General features: G+C 40.2%; 3 protein-coding genes across 18 annotated transcripts in view; 2 read left to right on the forward strand and 1 right to left on the reverse strand.

The window, feature by feature from the left end:
- Positions 1 to 18,751, reverse strand: part of TRIP12 (thyroid hormone receptor interactor 12) — a 147,729-nt gene extending 128,978 nt beyond the window's left edge. For 9 of the 16 annotated variants that reach the window (XM_061188160.1, XM_061188144.1, XM_061188130.1 and 6 more), the window contains exon 1: positions 17,688 to 17,984. The gene's annotated coding sequence lies outside the window, so the exon portion shown is untranslated. Of the gene's footprint in view, positions 1 to 17,355; positions 17,515 to 17,687; positions 17,986 to 18,694 lie in introns of those variants that run through there. The other 7 variants (XM_061188151.1, XM_061188094.1, XM_061188166.1 and 4 more) reach the window with 5 other exon arrangements.
- Positions 1,575 to 18,106, forward strand: LOC133092072 (uncharacterized). The gene is made up of 4 exons (XM_061191302.1): positions 1,575 to 1,699; positions 16,014 to 16,305; positions 17,012 to 17,453; positions 17,652 to 18,106. The coding sequence occupies exons 1-4, from the start codon at positions 1,575 to 1,577 to the stop codon at positions 18,104 to 18,106; spliced, it is 1,314 nt and encodes a 437-aa protein (XP_061047285.1).
- The window catches only part of FBXO36 (F-box protein 36), a 101,086-nt gene continuing 92,156 nt past the window's right edge, over positions 18,318 to 27,247 (forward strand). Inside the window, exon 1 of the mRNA XM_061188179.1 lies at positions 18,318 to 18,421. Coding sequence (XP_061044162.1) covers positions 18,326 to 18,421 — 96 coding nt within the window. The 5' untranslated portion in view covers positions 18,318 to 18,325. The remainder of the gene's footprint in view (positions 18,422 to 27,247) is intronic.

Consider the following 27,247-nt stretch of genomic DNA (forward strand, 5'->3'; position numbering starts at 1 on the left):
TGTTCTGTAGTTAGATAGTGGTGATACTTGCACAACTCTGAGAATATTAAACACATTATGCACTTTAAATGGGTGAACTGCCTGGCATATGAATTATATCTCAATAAAGCCACTTAAAAAAAAAAAAAACTACTTTGCTCTGAAAATATTTCCTGTCTTCCAAAGTACTGTATAAAAAGGAAAACCTTGAATGTGTTGCTTTTAAACCTTCAAATATGCCAACAAAGTGTGATACGCCAGACTCTTCCCCCAACAGGTATTGGGAGGTACTGTAAACCAACTGACATTTTAAAGATAAATAATCATCTGTTAATAATGAAAAGACTCCTAAATACAGCAGAGTGCATTTTCTAAGGCAGTTACTAAACCTCACTGATAATCTGATTTCCTTACTACTTACACCACATCTTCCTATTCTCTATTCTAAACAAATGACAGCTTCTCACTTCACAGTCCATAAAATATAAAAATAAAACGAAAACCAGAAGTGTCTGCATAGGAACTAACAAACATTTTACTGTTAAATTCCACAATACCGAATGTTGAATGAATTTAAGCACTATGACTTTTTCTAAAGCAAACAACAATAAATCCAACAGGGATAATATCATGTATCTGTCCCCAAAGAAGTTCTTCTAGGGTTCACAAAGCCCTGTGATCCAAAAGAAAACACTAGTTTACCTTTTAACTAAACTTTTTAACTAAACCTGAAGACTGAGGAGTAGATATTCAAGACAGTTATGAGGACCAGAAAAAATGTATTCTATCAACAGATGTTTATGTTCTAACTGTGCAAAGGCACTGATATGTCTTATAAGTCAGGAATATTGTTTTAAGAAAACTTGAAAATAAAGTGTGGTTAACCACCAACTTAAAACAAAAAATTAATGATAGCAACCAATTCTTTCAGCACTTTCATTAATCAGGTTTGCTGCATTTTAAGTCAACCCACTTTAAAAAGGGGAAAAAAACCCGCCCACTGAAGAGAAAGCAGATTGCTTTAAGGTTAAAGAGGGGTGGGGGGTGGGGGGTGGGGGGAAAATGTTAACTCCAGGTAGATTTAGATTAATGTCCTTAGACTACAATTCTTTACAGAGAGTAATTTTCTTTTTATTTCTCCTATACTAATTTTTAAAAATATCTCTGCTCCTGGTTTACAAACCATCTGAGATATACCCACACTTTTAAAAATGCAAGGTGGGGAACCACGTGAACACGTCATTTTACAATCTTCCATTAAGGAAAAAAAACATCTCATTTGCATAGCACTTCATAGCAGTGACTTTACATAAATGATCTCACTTTTAAGCCTTTACATCAGTTGCACCTGTTTTGGGGGACGGAGGGGAGAATTAGAGGACATCCAGTTAGCTGATATATGGGAGTGCTGGGTCTTCCTCAGCTACTCATTTACTTAACGAATATTTATTGATTACCCTACTTCACAGGTTTTAGGCCCTGGGAGAAAGGGGTAAATAAGACAGTCTCTCCCTTCTCGGAACTGATATTCTACTAGGGAAGGCAGGCAAAGAGCAAATAAGATAGTACTGTGAGAAAATCAAGCACTCAGGAGAATGAAGGAGGAGGAGGAGGAGGAGGAGAAGACTACAGTCAGGAGGAGGAAGAACACAGTGCTCCCTACCCAAACCCCGTCCGACCCACCTCTCCTCCCTGCTCAAAGAACCCTGCCTTACATGGGGTACAAACCCCTTCCTCTCCAAGGAAGTAAGCTACTCCCCTGGCCCTAGAGGATGAGCCATGATTTGTATTTTCCTCAAACTGCAAGATTAGCGCCTTGGAAGCAATTTAGACCAGGGGTTCATAATCAGGAGTTCACAAACGTGGATTGAAAAAAATAATTTCACCAACCTCTAACTGAAAAACTTTTTCTTCTATCATGAACAGGCAACAAACCACAATATTACTGCAGTACCTTTGACTCTGCACTAAGAGAAGTCACACATATTATCATATCACATTACAATTGTTGCAGATACCTCGAAATATCATTTACACTCATCACTACTCTGAACAGCTGCTAGATCATGTTATTGAAAGGGCTAATAAAGAAACATATTACTACACTACAACAAACTAGTTTAACAGTTTGAGAGCTAGATTTTAACATTCTGACGTATTTGGGTTTTGTCTTAAGCATTCACTTTATGAGTTTAAAAATATTACTTTGAGGAGTCCACAGCTTCAGATTGCTAAAGGGTCCTCATCACAAAAAAGGTTAAGGATCCTCCATCTTAAAAGGTCATAACCAGAAATTTTAAGCAAAGTAGAGAATAGAAAATAGCAGCATGTGTAATGGTTAAGTATCATTTGTGAAATTTATTTCAGTTACATACATGTATCTACATATACACTGGTGATGCAAAGTAAGGCATTTCTTACCGTGGACTGCAGATCAAAAGAATTTAAAAGGCAGTGGTCTAAACCTACCTTTGTACAAAAATATCATTACCTTTTTATATTTGCCAGAGGTGTGGCCTAGTTCTCCCCAGTAAGAGATACGGTGAGGTACGCTAAGCATCCTCCAGGAATACTTTTGCTTTCTGTATAAAAAAAAAAAAAAACAAACCTCATCTTCTCCTTCCTGCCTCCAATATGAGATGGACACAATGACTTCAAGCCATGACAGTTATCTGGTGTCCAAGAGAACCACTTGCTAAGGCAGGCAGAACAGAAAAACACACAGAGCCTGGTCCTTGCTGGAACCACTGTACAGCTGAACCATGTTGTATGAGGAAAAATGAACCCCAGTCTGTTTAAGACGCTGTTAGTCATGTTTTCTAGTACTTGCAAGTGAAATGTTCCTATCCGATAAATGAATTACTATGGACAGGGTGACCAAGTAAGGTCTCTTTGAGGGGTAACATCTGAGCCAAGACCTCATGCATGAGGCAACAAACAGCCAGGTAAGATCTAGAAGAGCACTGCAGGCCAACAAGAAAAGCCAATAAAAGGTGAAAGAAGTAGGAGATGACGTCAAAGAGGTGGGCAAGAGCCAGCCCACGCAGGACCCTGAAAGTCATGAGGAGCCTTCCAACTCTTCCCACGGACTGCCACAGCACACACACGTCTCACATACATACGAGAACATTTCCCAAGTTAATACAAAACACAAGGGAGGAAGACACCCCATTTAAAACATTGGCTTTAGGTACAAAACTATTCCTTGTAACAGTTTTTTAAAAATGTAACAAAGGACTAGAAGATTGGAAAAATTATGGTTAAGTCAAATAAATACAAAGCAAACTAATGAAGAACTCATAATGAAATAGGAAAATATTCATCATAATAGCACGGGGAAACATATAATATGGACCCATTTTTATTAAAACAAAAGCTAGAAGAAAATACAAAAATGTTTATATAAGATGGTAAGATTATGTATGGTGCTTAATTTTCTTATATTTTTCTTTATTCAGATTTTAACTATCACTTTGTACTTTATAATGAGAAACACATGCCTCAAAAATTCTGAGTTTTTAAAAGTTGCTCACTAAACGTAATGTAATGTAATGTGGCACCCTGGATGGGATCCTGGAACAGAAAGACATTAGGTAAAAACTAAGGAAGTCCAAGGCTTCCCTGGTGGTGCAGTGGTTAAGAATCCGCCTGCTAATGCAGGGGACACGGGTTCGAGCCTTGATCCGGGAAGATCCCACATGCCGCGGAGCAACTAAGCCCGTGCGCCACAACTACTGAGCCTGCGCTCTAGAGCCCGCAAGCCACAACTACTGAAGCCCGCGCGCCTAGAGCCCGTGCTCCCAACAAGAGAAGCCACCTCAATGAGAAGCCTACGCACCGCAACAAAGAGTAGCCCCCGCTCTCAGCAACTAGAGAGAACCCGCGTGCAGCAGCGAAGACCCAACGCAGCCAAAAATTAAATAAATGAATAAATAAATTTATAAAAAAAGAACACTAAGGAAGTCCAAATAAAGTGTAAGTAGAAATAATGTATCAGTATTGGCTCATTAGTTGAGTCAAATATATCACAGTAATGGAAGATCTTAAAAAAACTGGGTGAGGAGTGTAGGGTAACCATCTTTGCAACTTTTCTGTAAATCTGAAACTATTGTAAACTTATTAGTTTATTTTTTTAAATATTTAAGTCCTCTTACCTAAGACTCTTCAAGCAGGCAAGTACAGATAGTAGGAGCCATTACTAAGGAATGGTAGGCAAAGGGAAAGACATTTAGGAATTCAGTAAATTTAGGATTAAAATTAGTAATTTTAGGCATTTAGGAAGAGAAGATATGTCGAGAAAGTTAAGGGTAAAAGGTTTTGCATATGTCTGCCTGGTATACAACAGGCCCTTACCTACTTCAGATAAAGGTACTTTTTTTGTTTTGTTTTTTTTTACTATTATCAGAAGCCAGAGGTTTAAAGTATGTATTTTAAAAAGGCCTTACTGATCCCCTCAACTAAAAAGAAAAGTACTGAAATACCTTTGAGCTACAAGAATTATCACTCTTAAAACCACGTGACACAAGCCCTCACTCTCAACTTACCCACTTAATACACAATTCTAGCAAGTAGTTTTGCAACTCAACACCATAAAGCTAGAGAGAGTAGGGTCTAAACATATCCAAGCCCACCGACTGGTAAGGACGGGGAAGCGGGGCAGCACTCATTGAACAAAGCAAAGCAAGTAAGTCCCTTAAAAAGCAGGATATTTAGTAATGTCCAACTGCCAATGAGGACCTTAAGACTCCGTATAATAATGTTCACCAATGATGGCCAAGAGTCAGGACCAAGACATTCCAGCGCATTCACAGCGCTATGAAAAGTGAATAACCACTGGTAAAGAGCCACATGAAAAAAAAAAATGTTCACCACATTGACCTTTTTTCAGTAGATTTTACATCTACTTCTAAAAAAAAAAAAAAAGTTTTTGATTAAAAAGTTTGAAAACAAATTTATCTTCTAACAACAACAACAATAAAACCTTGAACTTGAGAGTGGATAAAAGGAATTTAGGATACTCCTTACACTACTTTTATAACATTTTTATAAACCTGTGAACCTAGATCAAAAGAAGAAACTGCCCCCCGAAAAGCTTTTCAAAACACTTACTGTAATACCAGCTCAGGGATATTTTTCCTTCAATCTTTAAAGTTTCATCTTAACTATTAAATGTACTCAACACCAAAATTATAACATCTTAAAAATAATAAATTTACACTGTCAACTGTAACTTTATACATTAATACAACTGTGAAAAAAAGTCATCATTTAAAAGAAATATTAGAATAAAAGCTACTATTAAATTCCTCCTAAGAGCCAATATCCTAATCAAAAAAATGTAATATAGCTACTTAGCTGTGAACTAGGCAGTGTGCTTAATACTTCACTTTCATTAAAAACTCAAAGGAGGAACTTCCCTGGTGGTCCAGTGGTTAAGAATCCACCTTCCAATGCAGGGGACGTGGGTTCAACCCCTGGTGGGGGAACTAAGGTCCCACATGCCGCGAGGCAACTAAGCCCGCGTGCCACAACTAAAGAGCCCGCATGCCACAACTACTGAGCCCGTGCACTGCAACTAGAGACAAGCCTGTGCGCCGCAACGAAAAGATCCCGCGTGCCACAACGAAGACGTGATGCAGCCAAAACTAAATAAATGTAAAAAAAAAAACTCAAAGGAATCCTGTAAATTATGTATTTTCTATAATTTACACATTAAGCAACTTGCCCAAGGTCAAACAACTAGGAAACCAGAACCCAAGTCCATCTTGCTGCAGAGTCTACCAACACTCTCAACTGATCTCCTCCTTCAAAGCCTAAAACTCTGTCACTCAAGTAATTCCAAGATGATTCAGAGAAATTCATCTTCTCTTCTCAAACCTGTTGTTTCAGATAGGTTATCAATAAAGGAAAGTTAAATAAAAATGCTTCCGCTCAAAAAGAATGGTTACTGACAACAGGTAACACACTGAGCACTTATCCTGTACCAGACACTGTTCTAAAAGTTTTACGTATTAACTAATTTAATCCTCACAACAAACCTAGTATTATTATTCCCATTTTACAGGTGGGGAAACTGAAGACAAAATGAAGTGACTTACCACAGGTCACACTGCTAATAGCATTAGAGCCAAAATTTAAGTTGAATCCCAATCTTCTTTAAAAAAAAAAAAAATTTATTTATTTATTTTTGGCTACATTGGGTCTTGGTTGCTGCGCGCGGGCTTTCTCTAGTTGTGGCGAGCAGGGGCTACTCTTCGTTGCGGTGCGCAGGCTTCTCATTGCGGTGGCTTCTCTTGTTGCGGAGCACGGGCTCTAGGCGCGCGGGCTTCAGGAGCTGTGGAACGCTGGGTCAACAGTTGTGGCTTGCGGGCTCTAGAGCGCAGGCTCAGGAGTTGTGGAGCACGGGCTTAGTAGCTCTGAGGCATGTGGAATCTTTCCGGACCAGGGCTCGAACCCGTGTCCCCTGCATTGGCAGGCGGATTCTTAACCACTGCGCCACCAGGGAAGTCCTGAATCCCAATCTTTGCTCTCAACCACTTACCCTAAACTCCTTTATCACTTAGACAGTATCATGTTATCTTTGAAACATATAGATAGCGTTTTAAATTCCTATGAACAAAGTAAACAGCGGCAAGTAATATTCTGGAGCAGAGGTTGGCAAATTACAGCCCACAGGCCAAATCTGGCCAACCACTTCACTTTGTAAAGTTTCAGGAGAACAGGGTCAATGGCTGCTCTCACCCTACAAGAGCTGACCTGCAAGGCCAAAAACAGTCACCATCTGGCGCCTTGCAAAAAATGTTTGCTGACCCCTGTTCTGAAAGATGATATTGTGTAAACCCTCCCCTAAATAGTCAAATTAACATACATTTTTTTCTTTATCACTATAAATAAAAATAGCAGCAGCTACTATTTATCAAGTATATACTATTTATGTAAGATCCTAACAGCAACCCATTTTATATCCAAGTAAACTAAGCCTCAGAGAGTTTAAATGACTTGCCCAAGATCACACAGCTGGCATATGGGGACCTTGTTTAAACAGTGTCTAGCCTCAAAGCCCATATTCTTTCTAAATGACACTTCCTTCACAATATATAAACGTGCGTAGCCATGGAAAAGCAAAATTTTCTATGCAAACTGATTAAAATTACATGATAAAAATGCCAACTTTAAGGAGAAACATTCATGTAAATGTGTACACAGATATTGAGTCACACTTCCATCTTATTTTCTATTATATTTATATTTTTGCTGTTATTCCAATTGGGGTTATAACCCAGGGATACTCAAAGCATAGGAAGAATATGGCTATCTTCCTTATATAAAGATATGGGACAAAGAAGTCATTAAAATAAACACAGAATGCAGAATATATTTACTTAGCACAGTTAAGTCTCCTCTGTCACTTCTGAAAATTTATATCCTCTTCTGATACAGACTCATTCGCCCTCATTACACTCCTTGTCTAGAACGTCCGACTCTTCAGTTCACCCATTCACCTATCCATCTCCACTCCACCCCACCTCACCCCACCCCCGGAGACTCTGTTAACCCATGTAAAATACCATTGTACCAAGGAAAGAATTCAATAGAGGTTAGTTGCTGCAGCTTTTATTCATGAAGCCTTTCCTTACTATTATTATGCCATTAATCTCCCATACCACTGGACTGATTTACATCACTACTGACTATATTAAACACACTTACAGCAAAAGTCACATCACAAGGGTAACAAAACAAGGAACTGAATTCAGAATTCTACGTGGGCAAGTATACATGGATGCAGATAACATGACTATTCTGAGAAATATCTTGGTAATATTTTTACCATATTCTCTATTCCAAACAGCTAGTCACCTGATGAGGCATCTGAGTTATGTCTCAGAATTCAGCTTAAGAGTTTTTATGGTTAATTTCGTCCCCAAGTTTACCACCCTCCCTAATGAGACTATAAACTCAAGGTCAAGGACCACATCTGTATATCTTCATCATCCCACATCTTAACCTAGGACTTGAAATAATAAGTGTTCAAAACTACTTATAATAATACATACCATTTGCTTATTATTCATATATATTAATTCTATCTCCACTGCTAACTTCAGACTAACTTCACTGAGAATAGAAATGTCATAAATGGTTGTTTTTCTAGATTTGAGAGTATTGCTAATTCAATTCAAGAAACATCTTTAAAAATCATTGCAGCAGTTGCTGAAACCAAGATAATTTCTTCCCTTGTACCATGATGCTAATACCAGCCCTTAAAACAGAAATACTTGCAGAATTTTTTAGAATTATAGTTTTACTAAGTCCTCGGCTTCACATTCCTTAAAAGAACTATGGATTAAGCCATTCCTAATTTTAAAACTCTCTTAAGTAATATGGAAACTTCCCAAATCCTTTACTATAGCATTATATGTTCAAGTAAACTCAGCAAGTATCCTGAAAAAGTTCTAAGTTTCTCTAAATATAGTAAACTCAAGTTAACTGCACAATTATGAATCCTCTTAATTTTAGTAACAAAAACCAAAGCATTAATATGCTGAATATAAGTAAACACATGCGTGAAGCAGAAGGCCCAGCCCACAGAAGAGACAGAAAAGCTGCTAATTCCAGCAAACATTAAGTTTACCAAAACCTCAGCTGATGCAAGAAAAATTAATTGAATATCACCTAAAACAGGTGCTACAACGAAGATCCCAAATGATGGTCTGTTATCTCTTCAGTGATTCCTCTCAGTAGTTTGTGTAATGAGAAAGATACCTGGGGAAAAAATGGCATGGCCTAATATCCAGGCAGCTGAAAAGTAATACTAGCTGGTTAGAAGAGGCAGAAGCAGATTATCTTACAGTGCCACACCAAAGGCTGAAATTCCCCAAGTCTTACCTCATAGCAGTAACTGGAAGGGCAAAACTTGTCAAAAGGCAGGGTGAAGAGGAGATGAACTCTGCAATTAAAAGTCTAGTCTTCTGACAAAAGTATTTTGAGGCCAAAATGTGAAAATCAATACTAAAATTCCTAATGACAGTTGAGAAATAATTAGCAAACAGGTCTGATCCCAAAGTTAAGAACTACTGAATCTTCTCAGAAACGAGCCTAATTGTTGCCATCTACTGGGAGAAGGGCCCAAATACTTTTTGATCTGAGATGGAAGGGCAGAGATTAGGTCTAATTTCCTCTGGAGACTAACCCACCCGCTTTCCCTAGGTGGGCAGAAGAAATGGAAATACATGCTTGATAAAGGAAAAAACTAGGAAGCTGCATGACTGTCTTGCAGAAAAATAAGCACTACTGCCTGTTGCAGCAGTAAAATACACAGACTTCACAAATGTTTTTATTCTGAAGTCCACAAAACCCCACAAATTTTGTACTATACAGCCTTAACATATTATTTTACGTCATAAACTTGCACTAACAGCTAGCATCTCTGCTATCCCCACATAAGGAAAAATCAAGTTAATTCAAACTACAGACAGCAAAGTCTACAAGAACATATTAGAAATAAAAGCTGCTATAGAAAGCTAAATATTATGGCTACCAGACCCCCAAATAAATATTCTCTTTTGCTTTATTTTCCCTTCAGCCACATGTAACCTGATTTCCCATGTTTGAAATCCTGTTGTACGTACTTTTGTAAAAGTAAAAGGAGTAACAAATAGTCTACTGTGACATCAACCAGAGTGCGAGGCAAATATTTTATTAAAATATTTAACTTGATTAATATTAATGTGCACCTTTTAAAAAATTTGTAAAAACTTAAACCACAATTTGCTTTTGTTTTAAACATTTTTTTAGTGCATTAGATACTAAGCAAAAGGTTTTCCTATAAATAAGACTTGACAAATAACTGAGTAACTCACAAAAAACATGTATTAATTCTTAAACAGTACTGACTTTTTTTAAATCTCTGAATAAACAATAGTTGAATGAGTTAAGGGAAAATGACTGCCAGCTTCCACTAAAGGAAGAATTCTGTGACTGAACAGAGGGGCAGTGGGAGTCATTTAGACACTTAACCAGCTCCTGCCTACAGAACAAAACTTTTTAAACTATTAAGCAGGGAAACTAAACAAGAAGTTTGACCTCCACTGCTTTTATTGCCCCAAAACTTACCACAAAGACCCTTATATGCAGTCCTAGAAAGGGAAGCAATTTCATAAAAAGAAAAATAAGATCTAAAAGCACGTTTAGTTTTCTTTTCAGTTCATTTACAAATTAAATATCTTTTCATGTTGTCACTGCCTATTCATGTATCTACCGTAACTTCAACATGTCTATTTAAATCGAATTTCTTAATCTCCCATTTAAGAACCTCAAAATTTCAGCCCAAATTTCCTGTTATTTCATAAATGTGGACCCTCTACTCCAGAGGGCCATTAGACCCTCGCCACAACTACTCCTTTAAGCTCCTGGTCCTTTCTACACCTATCCGAACAATCAGGGCCAGCTCAAGCCCCTCCTCTCTCCATAAAGTCTTCCTCAATAACTTCAGTCTCTCTCTAAACTTCTAAGTACTCACTGTATAAAACTCAACTTTGTACTTAATAACAAATGTGCACAATGTTATATTCTTTTGACATAATTTGAGTTTATCCCCAATATTAGTACATTTTGAAATAAGACATCTCATTTTATAAGTCTCTTATTTCTCCTCAGCACTCTCCAAGAGGGTAAACCTTATATGGAACCAGAAATGCACATGCATTCATTACTGATGAAATATGTGTATAATGAAGGCACTTCCAACAATTTATTCAGTACAGCCAAAAAAGCATGCCCTAATTCATCTGTTTCTTAAATTAGACTCTCATATCAGGTTTTCTAAATGCAGAAAACTTGCATTTAGAATATTTACAGAATACTTCTCTACGCTAATTATACATAGTTATCAAGTCAGTTTAAGAATAAAAGTGATTATCAACTAAACGAAACATAACGAAACTCAAATGACAAAAACTAAGTCCTTTTTGTATTCTTCCCAGCACAGTCCTGTGGTGCACAGTAAGCACTCGATAAAAACTTGTAATGATAAACAAATTTCATCTACTAATGAACATAATCCCCAAATGCTAAACCTGGGGTAACCAAGTCACTAAAACAGTCTAGTGCCTTAACAATCCCTTAAGTACCTGATTTTAATGAGCCTAATTCTAAAAAATTTTATATTCTAGGATCCTACACTCAGCTACCAAGCCCTGAAAAACTAAAATAAGCAAGTTGAGGGAATTCCCCAGCGGTCCAGTGGTTAGGACTCTGCACTTTCACTGCTGAGGGCCCGGGGTTCAATCCCTGGTCGGGGAACTAAGATCCTGCAAGCTGCCAAAAAATAAAATAAAATAAGCAAGTTCACAGTAAACCGTGTCAATACTTTACTATTACTTCACAATATAGTTTCTCAATGTGTCACCAAAATGAACTCTACCACTGCCACCTACCATGTACAACACATTATGTTGGAGCCTTGTGCCAGCCTCTGTAAGGAGAGAAGAATGGGACCTCTACCCGCAAGAAGCCAAAGATGATATCATAAAAAAGATGTAAACAACTAATAAGACAGACTGTGAAAGCCATAACTGAAACAAATAAAATGTTGTAGAAGGGAGAAGGGGAGAAGAGAGTGAAGACTGAAAATCTTATAGGAGCTACTGAAAGAAAGTTAAGGGTGTTAGGGATTGACATATATACACTAATATGTATAAAATGGATAACTAATAAGAACCTGCTATATAAATAAATAAAATAAAATTCAAAAAAAAAAGTTAAGGGTGTACATGTAGCTACAAAAGGTACAAGATGGGGGAGGGGTGACAACCCAGGTAGACAGACAATCAAAGCCAAGGCAAGAATGAAGTTCCTGGGTGAGTTCAGAGAGGAACAAACAGCTCAATCTGACTGCATGCAGCCAAGAGTGCAAAACAGGATTACAAAATACTGGGGCCACAGAAGTTATAGAATTTTCACACATTTGCTGTTTACAAGGCAACTACAAGCACTTGGGTTTTACAAATTTTTTTTAAAAAGGGGGCTGGGGGAGGCCCTCCATATGATCTCCATGAACCTGCTCTCTAAGGACACAAAGCAGCTTAAATTACAACTCAACAGTGAATTTCAAATAGGCTATCTGTACAAACTCACTTTGGGTTTCCAGGGCATCACACATGTTTACCAGTACGAGGACTTCAAAATGAGTTAATGTGACCTTAAGACGATGGCACAAGGTACATCTATTTATTCAGAATGCTGCCCATGGGTGGAATGAGTAGGAGTTGTGAAGTCAGGGTGGAACTCACTGGTTATGACAGCCAACAAGTTGATTAAGATACACATTGAAATGCTGTAACTTGAAGTCTTGAAGGCTTGTTGATAGACACTTCAGCTTATAAATAGCATTCAAGAATCCATGTAGGGGTAATAACATTATATTTATAGAAATAAATACACCCTTTCTAAAAAGAAACAGAGTAAGCTAAAATGATGTATAAAACTCAATTTTATAATTAACAAACACGCACACTGTCTCAAAACATACTTAGGGCCTCAATGAAGCATTTAAGTGGTCAACTAGTACATGCAAATAATGGACAATTAAAGAATATGAAATGGCTTGCCCTAATTTTTTTTAACACGTATGATTCAAAGTAACTTGCAGTCTCTAAAATATATACCAACAGATTAAGAAGAAAACTCCCAAAATCTTGTTAGCATTAATAGTGACCCAAAATGCTTATCGAAACAAATCAAATAGGACATTACATTAAACCATTACAAAATATTTTCACTTTCAGAATCATCTTATTCACACAAGACTTATTCCTTTAATAAACATTTAAAGAATCTTTATTAAGGGCCAGGCACTGTGCTAGATTCTAGGAATAGAGGAATGACTAACTTCAAGAAATTCATAATCAACTAAGGAATACTATTCTATGCTCAAAATAGTTTCAAGTAGAATACCTACATACATAATATTGATAAAAGCATGTTCTAGGTAGAACAGTGTTAACAAATGAGGGAATGGTCAATGCAGCAATGAACCAGTGGAGGAAGGGCTCTGTGTTCCAATCCATCTCCGTAGCCTAATCTCCTGAAGAGCGTCGAGCATTCGAGCATTTATATGACAATTAACTCTAGGGTCGGTGGCCATAACCACATGTTTCAGGTTAGGCACCTGAAGCTCACAAAGGTTAAATTACTTGCCCAAGGTCACAAACATAGAAAAGGCATTGCCAGAACTGGAACCCAAGTCTTTTACCTTCACATCAGATATTCACTTGAACAGTGCTGTTCATTAATGAAAGAAGAATAACAGGCAGCTTTTTTACTCTAGGCCCCTAGAATGACTTTTTAAATCAAGCATAACTGCAAAACTGATTATTAACAGCTCCTGCACACTCAAGACAAAACCGGTAAGTCTGAAAAATCGCCAAGAAGCTTTTTCTTCTGGCCAATCCAGTTTAATGAAACTACTGAAGAATCAAAACCAAAATCTCAAAGTCCTCAGAGAAAAACTATCGAGCAAACTTATTTCAGTCTAGGAAACAACTTCTTTTGCCCATACCCTGAAACTATCAATAAATTGGGATAAAGAACTGCATTTTTAAAAATCCAGGACATTAGCCCAGTTCAGTTTTACTTAAATAAAAATCAAAAGACTGGTTCGGCATCAGTATGCTTATCTATTTACCATAAATAACAGCAAGCACACACTGTGTACAGAGTAACCTAGCAGACCAGGTCGAGACTGTAAAGAACAATTTGCTAGAGGTTTATGCCTTTAAGAAATCTGTAGCATAGCTGTCTGAACTATATCCAGGCACTAAAAGAAAATACACAAATGTAAAGCTAACACTACATGTTAAGAACTACAAGCACCAAGATTATATAACAACCTACAAATTATATGTCTTATATAATATCCACCAAATTCCTACTCTTCCACCCTATCCAGGCACTCTGATGGCACAGTAGTGAGGAAGATGTGAGAGACTGTGAGCACTACACCAAACAGCATCCTGAGAAATCTGCTGGGGCCAAGAACCTTGCCAAGCAGGAAGACTGGCTGCATAGCCAGCAAGGCCAGGCTAACATTATTGGTTTGGAGTGGGTAGGAAAATGGGTGTTATTTTCAATCAGGTTTATGAGTATACCTTCAGGCAAAACACAATGACATTTAGATAATCCTTGCCCTCAGGAAGCATATAATTCAGTCAGGGAAACAAAGGCAATGCATGTCCACAAACCTAGCACTATAATCACAAAATGAAGCATGTATAGATAACAAAGAAATAAAAGGAAAAGATGATGGGGTAGAAACTTTTGAGGAAGTGCTTGTCAGTTGCAGTGAACCTAAGACGATTCAAATGTGGGAAAAGTGCATGTCAGGCTGGCAGTAGCAAGAACCTGAATGAAGACGAAAAGCAACAAGCAGGTTGCTTTTTCAAGTTGAGTCCATCGAATTACCTCAGCAAACAGGCAAAAATAAAGCAGCAATTGGTATCACATTTGCTCAAAAAGAACCCCACCCATCCACTTAAAAGAATTAAAAACAAAAAACTCCCCAGATTCTGTAAAGAAAACAGATCAAGATTCAGAAATGTTTTTCCTTAATTGTAGTCTCTGATATTAGAAAGTCAATTTCATAAAAGCCACAAACCAGAATAGGTATAAATTTTGTCCATAATAAAAACACAAAGAAATCTGTCTGAAGTTTCTCTCAACAGAATTAACAATGTTTGGTGAACAAGCATACTGATGCAAAAAAAAAAAAAAAAAAAGATTACTGTAACATAAAAATTGGGCCCAAGTTCCACTACCAATCTAGCAGCAACTTCAAATTATAAAGTGCTATAAATTTCATATCTCCAACCTACCTTACATAGACACCACCTACAACCACCACTGAGGAAAGTTATCTTTTTGTAATTACCTCAAAATAGATAATGTAATTTTCTAAAGCTAATGACAATTGTCTTAAACTTACTTAGCAGTTTGTAGTTTTTCACAGCCATTATATCCACTGGATCTCACAACCAGCCGGTAGGTAAGATAGGGACTACCCACCCCCATTTTACAGATTAAAATAAATGGAGGCCAGATAGGGTCAGAGAACAGCTCAAGGTCACACAGCTACTAACTGGCAATGTTATGAATTCCCAGGCCAGCATGTGTCTTCTTTGCTAAGATGATATCCTTAAAATAGGATCATACAACCTTAACCAGATAACAAATGCAGTAAGCTTGAAAGTTACAATGGAAAAGTAAACATTACTTCAAATTTACTTTGCTAGGTGAAAGCACTGATTTTACCCTGGCCTAGCATCCCATTCATCTTAAAAATATTTGTTTAGCACCTTCAGGAACTCTAGCTGCCAAAAGTGTTCTAAAACTTTTAGAAACTAAATGAAAAATAAAACAAAAAGCCTGTTCATGGACACAAATTAAATAGGAAACGTCAGCTGAACAGACTTAAAAACCACTCAAACTCCTGAAAAAACTGGGAAGCGAATGGAAACAATGATAATCTTCATTACAGTTCTTCAATTCTTATGGATATTGGCACATTCACAGAAAGGCAGATGTGGACAAAGCCCACAACACCCAGCCATGTTAATGTGCTCTCTTTAAGCTTAAAATAAATGAAATAAAAGCTCCCCAATTTCACAAAGATGACATAAAAGCTGGGGCTAAATGCGGAGCAGGGAGTTTCTAAAACAATTGGAAACTGTGCCTCCTCTAAAATTCACACTTAATACTGATCTCTTTGCATGCTCTAAATATGAAAATAAGCCTCAATAAAACCCTCTGCCATTTATCGTCTCTAAACCTCCGATAATACCACTCACTCCTCAGCTCTAACTGCTCCCCCCCCACCCCGCCCCGGGTAAATGCGACACACACAGGCCTCATACATAGGCCTCTTGCCTTTTTCTCTAACAACTAGGACCTTTGTTCCGAACGTCGGTTTTTTACCCCACTCAATAGCTCTTTCAACTTTCTACCCCGTATTTTTTTGTTTTGTTTTGCTTTTGGAGAGGAGATTCTGAGCCTCAACTTTCCGGGTCTTTAACAAATGAACTGCCAAAAATAGCTAAAGAGACTGGAGAGGAACAGAAAGTTCAACACACCACGGAAGGGCCTACAAACCAGAGGAAAGCCCGGGGATCGGGTGAGCCGGCAGTCCAGGCAAGATCGGGGAAGGCCGACGAGGAAGGGAGGCAGCAGCGGAGCAGTCAGACGTCCACTCGGAACAGATCCACGGCGCTATTAAACGTCCTCCCGCCCCACACAGCCCCACGTTCCCACACTGACACTCTCTCTCCCCCAGTGACCTAACGAAGCAACTGAACCATACCCACCGCCAGGCACGGAGCTTAAGCTACACCTCCTCCAAAGTAAAACGGCGTTATCAAAAACAAACCAATCTGTCTTAAGGGTTTAGGAGCAGCCCCTTCCGTTCCCTCCTCGCCACACGGGGTAACCAGTTCCCTCCCGTCCCCCAGCAGGAGTTCAAATGTCTAAGATACCCCCCAGCCCCCCCGCGCCCCACGATGTGCATGTGTTTTTAAATCTTTATTTTTTTTTCCTCCAGCAAATGAAAGATTTCTCTTATTCTGAGGAAAGGAGCAACACGAAGAAAGGACAGGATTGGGGATTTTACCACCTTCGTTATTTGAACTCCCCTCTAACTTGTTTCCGAACTAGAAACCCACTCACTATGCAGGAGGATGGAGGAGAGAGGGAGGGTGAACCGAATGGACAAACGTTATAATAGGTTTTATGTAATCCACATATAAATAAATTAATCGCCTGACTCGCTCTGAATGCTAATACGACTGGAGCGACAATTGGTCCACCCCCCTCCCACAGGTCCTGACCCCCTCCCCCCAATTTCCACGCTGATCTATTTAGAAGGATGCTCTGCTCCTCTCGGCCAAGTTTCTCGGCCTCTTTCACGCCCCCCTGCATCCTCTCTCGGCGTCATCCTCCCTCAGCCTCAACTTCCCACGGCTGAAGTAACTGCTCGGCGCAGACCCCGTCTCCGGCCTCGCCCGCCCTCAACGGTCCCCCTCAGCAGGAAACCCCTTACTGCGGTCTAAAGTCACTCCGACCTCTCCCTCCTCTGACCCTCGCTTCCCACAACTGTTGTCACACGAGCTGCTCCCTAGTTTCCATTTCCGGGCCGTCCCTGGCCCAGGAGCCTCCCCTCTCCCGGTTTCCGGGCCCCCCATCCCATTTCCGGGGAGCCCTTGCCGTCTTCACACCCCCCACCTGCACTTCCGGCCCCCCACTTTCTCTCTTCCTAGACGCCCTCCCAGCTCCAAAGCCCACTTCCGGCCCCCCCGACCCCCGCCGGGCTCCCCCAGACCCACACACCTTACCCCGTTCCGTGAAGGGCCCTCCTCATTGCGGGAGGCCGGAGGGGGCACCCAGCGACCCCCCGCTCCCGCCCGGCCCCGGTCCCTCCAGCCGCGGTCTCCCTCGAGCGCCTAGCCCGTAAACCCCCAGCCCGGTCCTTCCGCGGCCCTGCCGCCGCTGCCGCCGGGAACAGGCCGAGCAGGGGCCGAATCGCGGCGATGACACAACCGAGCTTCCTGGGACTTTCTGTTCCAGCTCCTCCCCCCCCCCCCCCGCTATCCCCCCCAACCCCTCAGCACAGCCCCCTCCCCCAGGCCTGGCCCCGCCGCTCGGAACTGCGCCCCAATTACCTAGTTGGGCCCCAAAGTCTCCGGTCCGGACTCGGTGGCGCGTCAGTAACTTCCACTCGCTCCCCCCACCCCCCCCCGGCGGCGGCGTCGGCGGCGGCTCCTCGAGTCCCTTCAATTATCAGCTGAGCCGCAGCACCGCTCCCGGCGTGCGCCTCCGTCCGCACCGCCTCCCTCTCCGCCCGTTCCAACACCCTCCGGGAACTACTTTTCCCTTCGAATCAGCCGGACGGGCTCGTCCGCGGGACAGGCCCCGCTGCCTACTCGCAGCCCATCACATCGCCCCTCCCTCCCCCATCGTCCGGCTCGACTTCCCCAGCGGCCTGCGATCTCCTCCCGATCCCTTCGAGGGACCAGGAAGGGGAATGTGGTGCTTCGCTTGGTATCCCTCCGCCGGGGTCACCCCCTCCCCTCGGTGGTAGCAGGAACTAATTCCCCTTCGGGTCACCCGGGACCTCAAGGTGGAAATTTCACGGCTCAGAGCTCCCTCTAACCCTTGGAAGAGGGGACAATCACCTCAAGTTAGAAACACCCCGCCAGGTCAAAAGTAGGGTTCGATTTAAACCAGGGCTTTTGCCCCATGACCCCAATCAGGCCCCGCCCCTTCCTGGTTGTCTTAGCGACGGTGGTGGCGTCCCAAGATGGCGTCGTGGCTGCCGGAGACTCTGTTCGAAATTGTAGGACAAGGCCCGGCGCCGAGCAAAGACTATTACCAGTTATTGGTCACCCGGTCCCAGGCAAGTGCGAACCGCGGTTAGCCTCTTTACTAACTCTCTGCCCGCCCCGGTGGAGCCCGGAACGCGAGCCGCGCTAGGCCGAGAGCGGCTGTGGCCAGCCGGAAGCGCCGGGTCCCTTCTTCGAGCCGGGAGATTTCCCTCGTCACCTCGGCCTCCTCTGCGGGCCCCGCGGCCCGCGTGTCCCTTCCCAACCCCAGCCCGGCTCGTACCCGGCGAGCCTTCTTGGCCTCCTCACAACGCCGCCCGCTCCCTTCTGTCACCCCGGGTTCCTACCCGCAGAGTTCGCTCCGCGCGAAAAGAAAAACAGGCGTCCCTGGCTTGCGTGCAGCCTCACCTCAGCGTGGGAAGGAGGGAAAGAAAGACTCAGCCAAGTGTCCCAAGGAGGAGCCGGCAGGGGAGGAGAGAAAAGGAAGATCTCTTTTCCAGGGGAGGGTTTAATTATGGGGGATTTTTCACATCTTATTGTGGTCTTTACGAGTACCAAGGCCACATCAAAACTTCCTTATTTCTAGTAGGAATTGAGCGTTGAGAGCTTTCTCCTTACCTTTTCGGAGTCCCTTCTATCCCACTGAAAGTGTGCGGGGGGTGGTACAAAAATGTTTCAGCTGCTCTGCGCGTCAGCCCCACCCATAATGACATCTGCTTCACAACAATAAGACCGAGGATTATGTTATCGCTCAAGTAACCATCGGCCTATTTTTATGACTACTTTAGCTGTTTAAGGTGGGCTTTGTGGATGATTTATTGTGCCCATGAAATGATCAAGTTAAATGGGTCCTCCACTCGGAACTCGTTTCTGATTCCTCGCTGAGCTTACACCTGTCACCGAGATATTCGTGCACCTTGCACTTTCAAAATTGGTATTTCTAAAAAATGAAATTTAGAACTTGGTATATATTTGTTTTGGTGTACGTATTGAATATTTCATCAGTTTTTTCCATGAGCCCTTCAATAAAATAGACAATGATTTTTAGAGCTTCAAAAGCATCTTTTAAAATAGAAATAATGTATATTTATTTTTAGATCTAAGATTTATAAATATTACAAGCGTAATATCAGTTGATAGCCTATCGAACTTAAATTTTTAATTGAACACTTTTTAAGAAAATTTTTACATATTTAATTGGAATTTCTTTAATTTCTTAAAGACAGAAATTTACTCTTCTTGTACATTTATTTTAGGATTGACTGTTTTCCATTTGCTATAAGATATATGATCCTAACAATTCTTCACATCTAGCATGAGTGATTGAAAGCAATATTTTATGTATTCTGACTTCATTTTCTATTTTATCTACCTCAAGTTAGAATGTTCTAATTTTTACTTTACAGCCTTTTCCATAACTTGTTTTTAAAAATTGTTTGAGTGTTTCTTATTCTTGCGAGTCTGGTATTATAAGTGTATTATACTGTAATGTTGTAAGCCTCAACAAGCTAAATTACTTGTTTACCTTTCTGTTTTAGAAAATTAACCATAGCAGTCCTCCTGGTATTAGTTTTCCCCCAGAATGGTTCTGTTGTTGATGTTCTTCAGACTTTGCTCCCTAGTCTAACTTGGGCGCATGCCTTCCTTCAACTACTGTTTCACGACATTTTTCTTGCCCCTCCCCCAGAAGTATTCTTAGTTTTTTTTCTTTTTCTTTCTTCTTTTTTTTTTTAAACACGTCAGGAACTCTCATCTATTTCAGGCCCTATTTTTTTTCTGTCCCGTTGCTTATATGTAAAATCCTTCTCAAGTTCTGATCTTTTTTCTTTTTTTAAGCAGACTGAGTATATTCACTTCAGTTCTACCAGTGAGAGTTAATCTCAAATCTGATTAATTCACTCTCTTTTTAAAGTAAAATTTGTTGTAAAAAAAAAAAAAGTAAATCTAAAACATAGTCTTTTCAGTCAACCATCTTGAGAATATGCTAGTTTCTAACCATAAGATAAGTTTTCTAAGTCTCAGCACAGGAAACCAAACATCCAGTGAGAGACAATCTGACATAAATAAGTACTAAAAGACTAGAATTACAATGTGTTTTATAAGATGGACTTTTTTCTGGAGTGACTTTCTAAAATTGATTCTTGTACATTTTTTCTCTTTCTTTCTGCCTTTGTTCCCCCAAATGTTGTATATTATCCAAAATATGCCCCAGATTTAGATGGATGCTTCTTTCACTGTGATTCCCTTTTTTATTCTTTTTCATTGCTTTTATTTTTATTGGCTTTAAATCCAAATAACTGCACATTTGACATTGATTTAAAGGCAGATATATCTCTCATTAGCATCATACCACCATTGCCATAGTTCAAAATATATAAACATTGTACATTAGTATTTCCTTTGCCTTCTTACTTATACAGTGACATTAAAATCATACTTTTATGCTTATAGAGGCATTTCCAGTTAACAACTTGATGCCATGATTTTTTTTTTTCTTTCAGAAAAGGGACTTAGAGAATATAGCTTGAGGTCAATATAGCTTAATTCTCAAATCTGATCTTTATAATGATGATCCAGAGACTTAGAAAAATCAGTGCCCTGCTTTCTAAATCAAAGATTTACCCAATTATTCTTTACTCTAGTTCTATATATATAATATATATTATATTGGTTTCTAATTCTTTGAAAACTAGTAGATTCATAGTGAGTTAGGGCTAGAAAGAATCTTGAATATTACTTAGGCCAGGGATATTTCACACTTAGCTTCTAAGAAAGTCTTAAGTTGTGTTTCTGAATGAGGATCGTTTCCTTAATTTTATTTTATTTTATTTTTTAATATAAATTTATTTATTTATTTATTTTTGGCTGCGTTGGGTCTTTGTTGCTGCTCACGGGCTTTCTCTAGTTGTGGAGAGCGGGGGCTACTCTTCATTGCGGTGCACGGGCCTCTCATTGCGGTGGCTTCTCTTGTTGCGGAGCGTGGGCTCCAGGACACGCGGGCTTCAGCAGTTGTGGCACACGGGCTCAGTAGTTGTGGCTTGCGGGCTCTAGAAGGCAGGCTCAGTAGTTGCGGCGCACAGGCTTAGTTGCTCCGCGGCATGCGGTATCCTCCCGGACCAGGGCTTGAACCCGTGTCTCCTGCATTGGCAGGTGGATTCTTAACCACTGCACCACCAGGGAAGCCCCCCTTTCCTTAATTTTAATCAGCAACTTGTCATTTACTGTGGGGATGCAAAATATAAGAAGATTCCTGCCTTCGAAGAATTTATCATTCCTTCAACAAATATTGAGCATCTTTTATATGCCAGGTACTGTTCTAGACTCAGGGAATCATCAGTGAACCAAAGTCCCTCCTCTCATGAAGCGTATAGTCTAGTGAGAAGAATATAGCTAGTGACTTGATTTATATAAACACTCTAATGGTTTAACTTTTGTTTTAAGTCCAAAGGAGGTTCTTGAGCAATTGCCAAGTTAATGAATAGCGCAAACATTTTAAAATCTATGAGTCCAGAGGAAGCAAAAATCACTTTAGACCATGAGGTCCAGGAGGGTACGGTTACAAGTATTTACTCTTGGAATTCTGTCTTATTTGTCCTCTTGAAATAGAAGTGTTGCTTAAGGTGGTCAGAACTGGTGACTTAGGTTTAATGTGACAAATATTGGGAAACTGCTAGAAACAGTAACTATATGCTAAGTAGATGAGAGTCGGCAGATATGGCCTGTTGCTCCTAATAACACAGGTGGTTGCCCCAAGAGCACCAATATGTTATAGTCACTCCAGCAGATGAAAGAAGGATGAAGAATTATGAAATAGATTAGTCTTATTTTATCTATTTCATTAAATCTTACTCAAAACTCCAAAAAGATACCTGAAGCTAATGTCATCTGAAAAAAAAAAAAAAAATCCAAAAGCTCACTCCCCAAAAGTGGCAAATATTTTTGACATGCTTTAGAGCCGTAGCACTGACAAACTGAGAACACCTGAGGTCCCATGCCAGCCTGTGACAGGAAGCTGTCATTTCAGTGACTTCACAACAAAGAATTGTGCTGGTGCCACTTTAATCCACAGAAAGATTTAAAGATTTAAATTAAAAGATTGAAAGATTTAAAAGATTAAAGATTTAAATCTTTCAATTTGAAAGATTTAAAATTTAGTACAGTCTAATAAAAATGTCAATCCATGCACCCTTCGGCCCAGCAAATCCATATCTACGATTTTATATCCAAAAATGCTTTCACATGTGAGCAAGAATGTACACCAAAGAAAAATAATTGTAAATCTTTCCATAAAATATGACTCAATCTTTTGAAAAAGATGTGATCTTTTATTTGTTCAGTAGACCAAATAAAATCTTAAGCAAGGAAAGCAAGTTGCTGAGTTAAATAAACATAGTATGATCCCATTTAAAAAAGAACATTAACAACAGTTTTATTTTGTTTTAAATAAATATTGGAAAAGCTAGAGTGATTCACTCATGGATGGAGTTATGGATTGCTTTCACTTTCTGCATTACATATTTCTGAAAGATCTGAATTTTTCTACAGTAATATTTTTATAATCAGAGAAAAGCAATAAAGGTTTAAAATGAAAACATAAATGGATAACTTACTTTGAGAAGTTGCCTGCTCTGTGTATCATCTTCCTCCTGTTTCACCAGCACCACCTTTGAGCCACCTCCCACACTAAATGATGGGCAGCATCAATAACGGTGTCATCAAAGATCCTGCTGTGTTTTTCTTTGCAGGGGAGAGCCTAATTCCACAAATTTAGAGGAGGTGCAAGTTGGGTTAATGGTTGCTTGTAAAATTTTAAGGAGATTTTACTGTCTAGAAACTCCCTGGCCTTACGGTTTATTTGCTTTCGTTTTTGTTTTCAATGTAGGTAGTAATTACTTTTGAGAAACTAGGGGACTGCCCTCCTTTGCCTTGTTGGGTGTGTGATTGTACTAATGGCCTAAAAAAGAGAGACGTGGAGGGCATTCCCTGACGGTCCATGGTTAGGACTGGCTTTCACTGCTGTGGCCTGGGTTCCATCCCTGGTCGGGGAACTAAGATCCTGCAAGCCTTGAGGCCAAAAAAAAAAAGAGAGAGAAAGAGAGTTGTGGAGAATAAAATAAGGCAAAGATGGTCTACTGAATAGATTTATTTGCCCTCCAGTAAAGCTTAAATAACAAAAATTCTCAAATAAATTGAAATCATGTCAAATAGACGCCAGATTGCACATTTTGGGAGCTGGATGGGGTGCAGTCAATTTGATATTTCGGTGGTATTTTCCCAGGGGACCCAGGAACCCCTAAATCATGCTCTGCCCTAGCCCTGCCCCCCGCCCCACGTAAGGTCCCCAAGAGTCATATGAGTGGAGAAGATAAAGCAGAGGAGAGTAAACAGGTTTGCCTCTGCTTACTCTTTCCTTGTCCTTAATGGAACTTTCCCACTGATGGCACTTCACAGCTACGATGCCCGTTCTGCCCGGTGGCCACCAGCCACAACCAAAACGTTTCTACACAGAAAGAACTACTGCTGCTCTTTTTAAAGTACAGAGGTCAGTGGAATGCTTGCATTCGCTTACTTTCCTCTTCCCCATTGCTTAAGGCCAGACTTACCCTTCTGTTCTTCAGCTGTCTCTCAGAGGCCCTCATGTTCCTCTGCCCCTAAAGGTAAGCTTTTCCCTTCTTCGCTGCATTTTAGAACTTTCAGTCCAGCCCTGCAAGGCCCTCCTTTGGGAGTGCTTGGGTTTTTCCTCCTGCTGCTTCTGACAGCAGCAACTGCAGTGAACATACCCTTCCCTGCACTTCAGGATCAGCCAGGTGTTCGTGCCTCCTCCCACATTATTCCTCTCCTGTTTCTCATATCTGAGACTCCAGAAAAATGATTCGCAGCCTGTGACACTCCAGGATGTGCCCCGTTAGAGTTGTGAAATCATGTTTACTCAGAAATTTAAATTTCTTTTAAGTTTTTAAAGTGGCCTGTGACACTTTTCAGGGGAGAGGGAGAAAATAATACCAACAAGGTGATTAAAGTTTTAAAAATAACAATATTCAGTCCTTTATCGTAACCCAGTGATCAAATGGCTCCTAAATCCTCATTTCAAAATTACATAAGAGGACTTCCCTGGTGGCGCAGTGGTTAAGAGTCTGCCTGCCAATGTAGGGCACATGGGTTCGATCCCTGGTCCGGGAAGATCCCACATGCCACGGAGCAACTAAGCCCGTGCGCCACAACTACTGAGCCTCCACTCCAGAGCCCGTGAGCCACAACTACTGAGCCCACGTGCCACAACTACTGAAGCCTGCGTGCCTAGAGCCCATGCTCTGCAACAAGAGAAGCCACCGCAATGAGAAGACCGTGCACTGCAACGAAGAGTAGCCCCCGCTCGCCGCAACTAGAGAAAGCCCGCGCGCAGCAATGAAGACCCAACGCAGCCAAAAATAAATAAATAAATAAACGTATTAAAAAAAAAAAAATTACATGAGGACTTGATAGAGCTCCAGGATCATCTTCTCCCAGGTAAATCGTTCATTCAGCATCTCTGAGTGCCTACTCAATCTGGGCAGTTAATTTGGTCTCACCCTCCATTGACACGCCTCCTAATTATATGGGGCAGTAGAGCACTTAATTGGGAGTCACTGAGTCATGGATCCTTTTATTCCTACTGCTAGTCTGCAAGCTCTTGACCTGAGGCAAGACACTTAATTTGTCTGGGCCCCGGTTGCCTCATCAGCATAATAAGGTTACTAGTCTAAGAGATCACTAAGGTTTATTCCATCTCTGAGATGCTATTTCACGTGAAAGTAGTGTTTGACTGTAGAAAAAACACTGAATTTTTTTTTTGAAAAATTGAGGGTGCATCGCAGATCCTGTACTAGTAGCTATATGACCTGGTGTAAGTTTCACCTGCCTGAGGTTCCATTTCTTCATCTGTAAAATGGACAGTTCAACCCTTGGCTACTTCACAGATAATGGTGAGAACCAAAAAATATAAAAAGCACACCAGGCCAGTGTTTCTCAAAGAGAGGTCATGATCAAATAAGATTGGAAAGTCCTGGGTTCAACACAATTCTATTTGCTTTTCTTCTCCGAAATTTCTCAGAGGCTTTAAAATCCTGCTGTGCAACAGGAATCTCCAAGAGGAAACAGCAGCGTGAGCTTTTCGTACGGGCGTGTGACTACCAAACCCCTTTTCCTCTGAGCATCTCAGGATCTGAGGTTCTGTGGATGCCCTTTGGAAAACACCCAGCAGTGTGCCTGGTACAAAGCAGCAAATACTGAAGAAATGTTTGTTAAGTATTTATATTGCCTTGTCTTCTTCCAATACCAAATCAGTCAAACTTCACTTTTCCATGAAAATCATTTTTTTAACTCGTTAGTCATCTCACGACTTGTGTTATTTTATGTATTATTACCATCAGCTTATGTTTCCACAGAAATACCTATTGATGTCTTGACTGGGATTGTAATGAATGTATAGGTCCATTTGTGGTGAATCGACATCTTTACAATGCCAAGTTTTCAATCCACAAATATAGTATATCCTTCCTTTTAGAATTTTTTAGATATGCTTTAATTTTGCTCAAAGATTTCTTATAGTGTAGAAATCTTACATATATCTTGTTAGAATTCTAGGTGTTTGACTTTTTTGTTCTATTGTAACTAAAACTCCTTTTTACAATTGTATTTTCCATTTGTAGCTACTAAGAAAAACACAATTGATTTTTGCTTCTAGCAAATTTCCTTTCATCTAGTGATCTTGCTAAGTCACTTACTGATGCTTTTTTTTTGAATTTTTGAATTTTATTTATTTTTTTAGACAACAGGTTCTTATTAGTTATCTATTTTATACATATTAGTGTATATATGTCAATCCCAATCTCCCAATTCATTCCACCACCACCACCCCGCCACTTTCCCCCCTTGGTGTCCATACGTTTGTTCTCTACATCTGTGTCTCTATTTCTGCCCGGCAAACCGGTTCATCTATACCATTTTTCTAGGTTCCACATATATGCGTTAATATGCGATATTTGTTTTTCTCTTTCTGACTTACTTCACTCTGTATGACAGTCTCTACATCCATCCACGTCTCTACAAATGACCCAATTTCGTTCCTTTTTATGGCTGAGTAATATTCCATTGTATATATGTGCCACATCTTCTCTATCCATTCATCTGTTGATGGGCATTTAGGTTGCTTCCATGACCTGGCTATTGTAAATAGTGCTGCAATGAACATTGGGGTGCATGTTTCTTTTTGAATTATGGTTTTCTCTGGGTATATGCCCAGTAGTGGGATTGCTGGGTCATACGGTAGTTCTATATTTCGTTTTTTAAGGAACCTCCGTACTGTTCTCCATAGTGGCTGTATCAATTTACATACCCACCAACAGTACAAGAGGGTTCCCTTTTCTCCACACCCTCTCCAGCATTTGTTGTTCATAGATTTTCTGATGATGCCCATTCTGACTGGTGTGAGGTGATACCTCATTATAGTTTTGATTTGCATTTCTTTAATAATTAGTGATGTTGAGCAGCTTTTTCATGTGCTTCTTGGCCATCTGTATGTCTTCTTTGGAGAAATGTCTATTTAGGTCTTCTGCCCATTTTTGGATTGGGTTGTTTGTTTTTTTAATATTGAGCTGCGTGAGGTGTTTATATATTTTGGAGATTAATCCTTTGCCCTTTGATTCTTTTGCAAATATTTTCTCCCATTCTGAGGGTTGTCTTTTCGTCTCGTTTGTAGTTTCCTTTGCTGTGCAAAAGCTTTAAGTTTCATTAGGTCCCATTTTTTTATTTTTGTGTTTATTTCCATTACTCTAGGAGGTGGATCAAAAAAGATCTTGCTGTGCTTTATGTCGAAGAGTGTTCTTCCTATGTTTTCCTCTAAGAGTCTTATAGTGTCTGGT

This window comes from Eubalaena glacialis, chromosome 1, assembly GCF_028564815.1.
Source record: "Eubalaena glacialis isolate mEubGla1 chromosome 1, mEubGla1.1.hap2.+ XY, whole genome shotgun sequence".
NCBI classification, from domain to species: Eukaryota; Metazoa; Chordata; class Mammalia; order Artiodactyla; family Balaenidae; genus Eubalaena; species Eubalaena glacialis.

Excerpts from the sequence above, each read along its gene's own strand:
- LOC133092072 (XM_061191302.1), top strand. The coding sequence starts at position 1,575 with ATGAAGGAGGAGGAGGAGGAGGAGGAGAAGACTACAGTCAGGAGGAGG. Across the intron at positions 1,700-16,013 it reads AGAACCCTGCCTTACATGGG|AGGAGATTCTGAGCCTCAAC; the intron begins GTACAAACCCCT and ends TTGCTTTTGGAG. Across the intron at positions 16,306-17,011 it reads CTGACACTCTCTCTCCCCCA|ACCCCGTCTCCGGCCTCGCC; the intron begins GTGACCTAACGA and ends TGCTCGGCGCAG.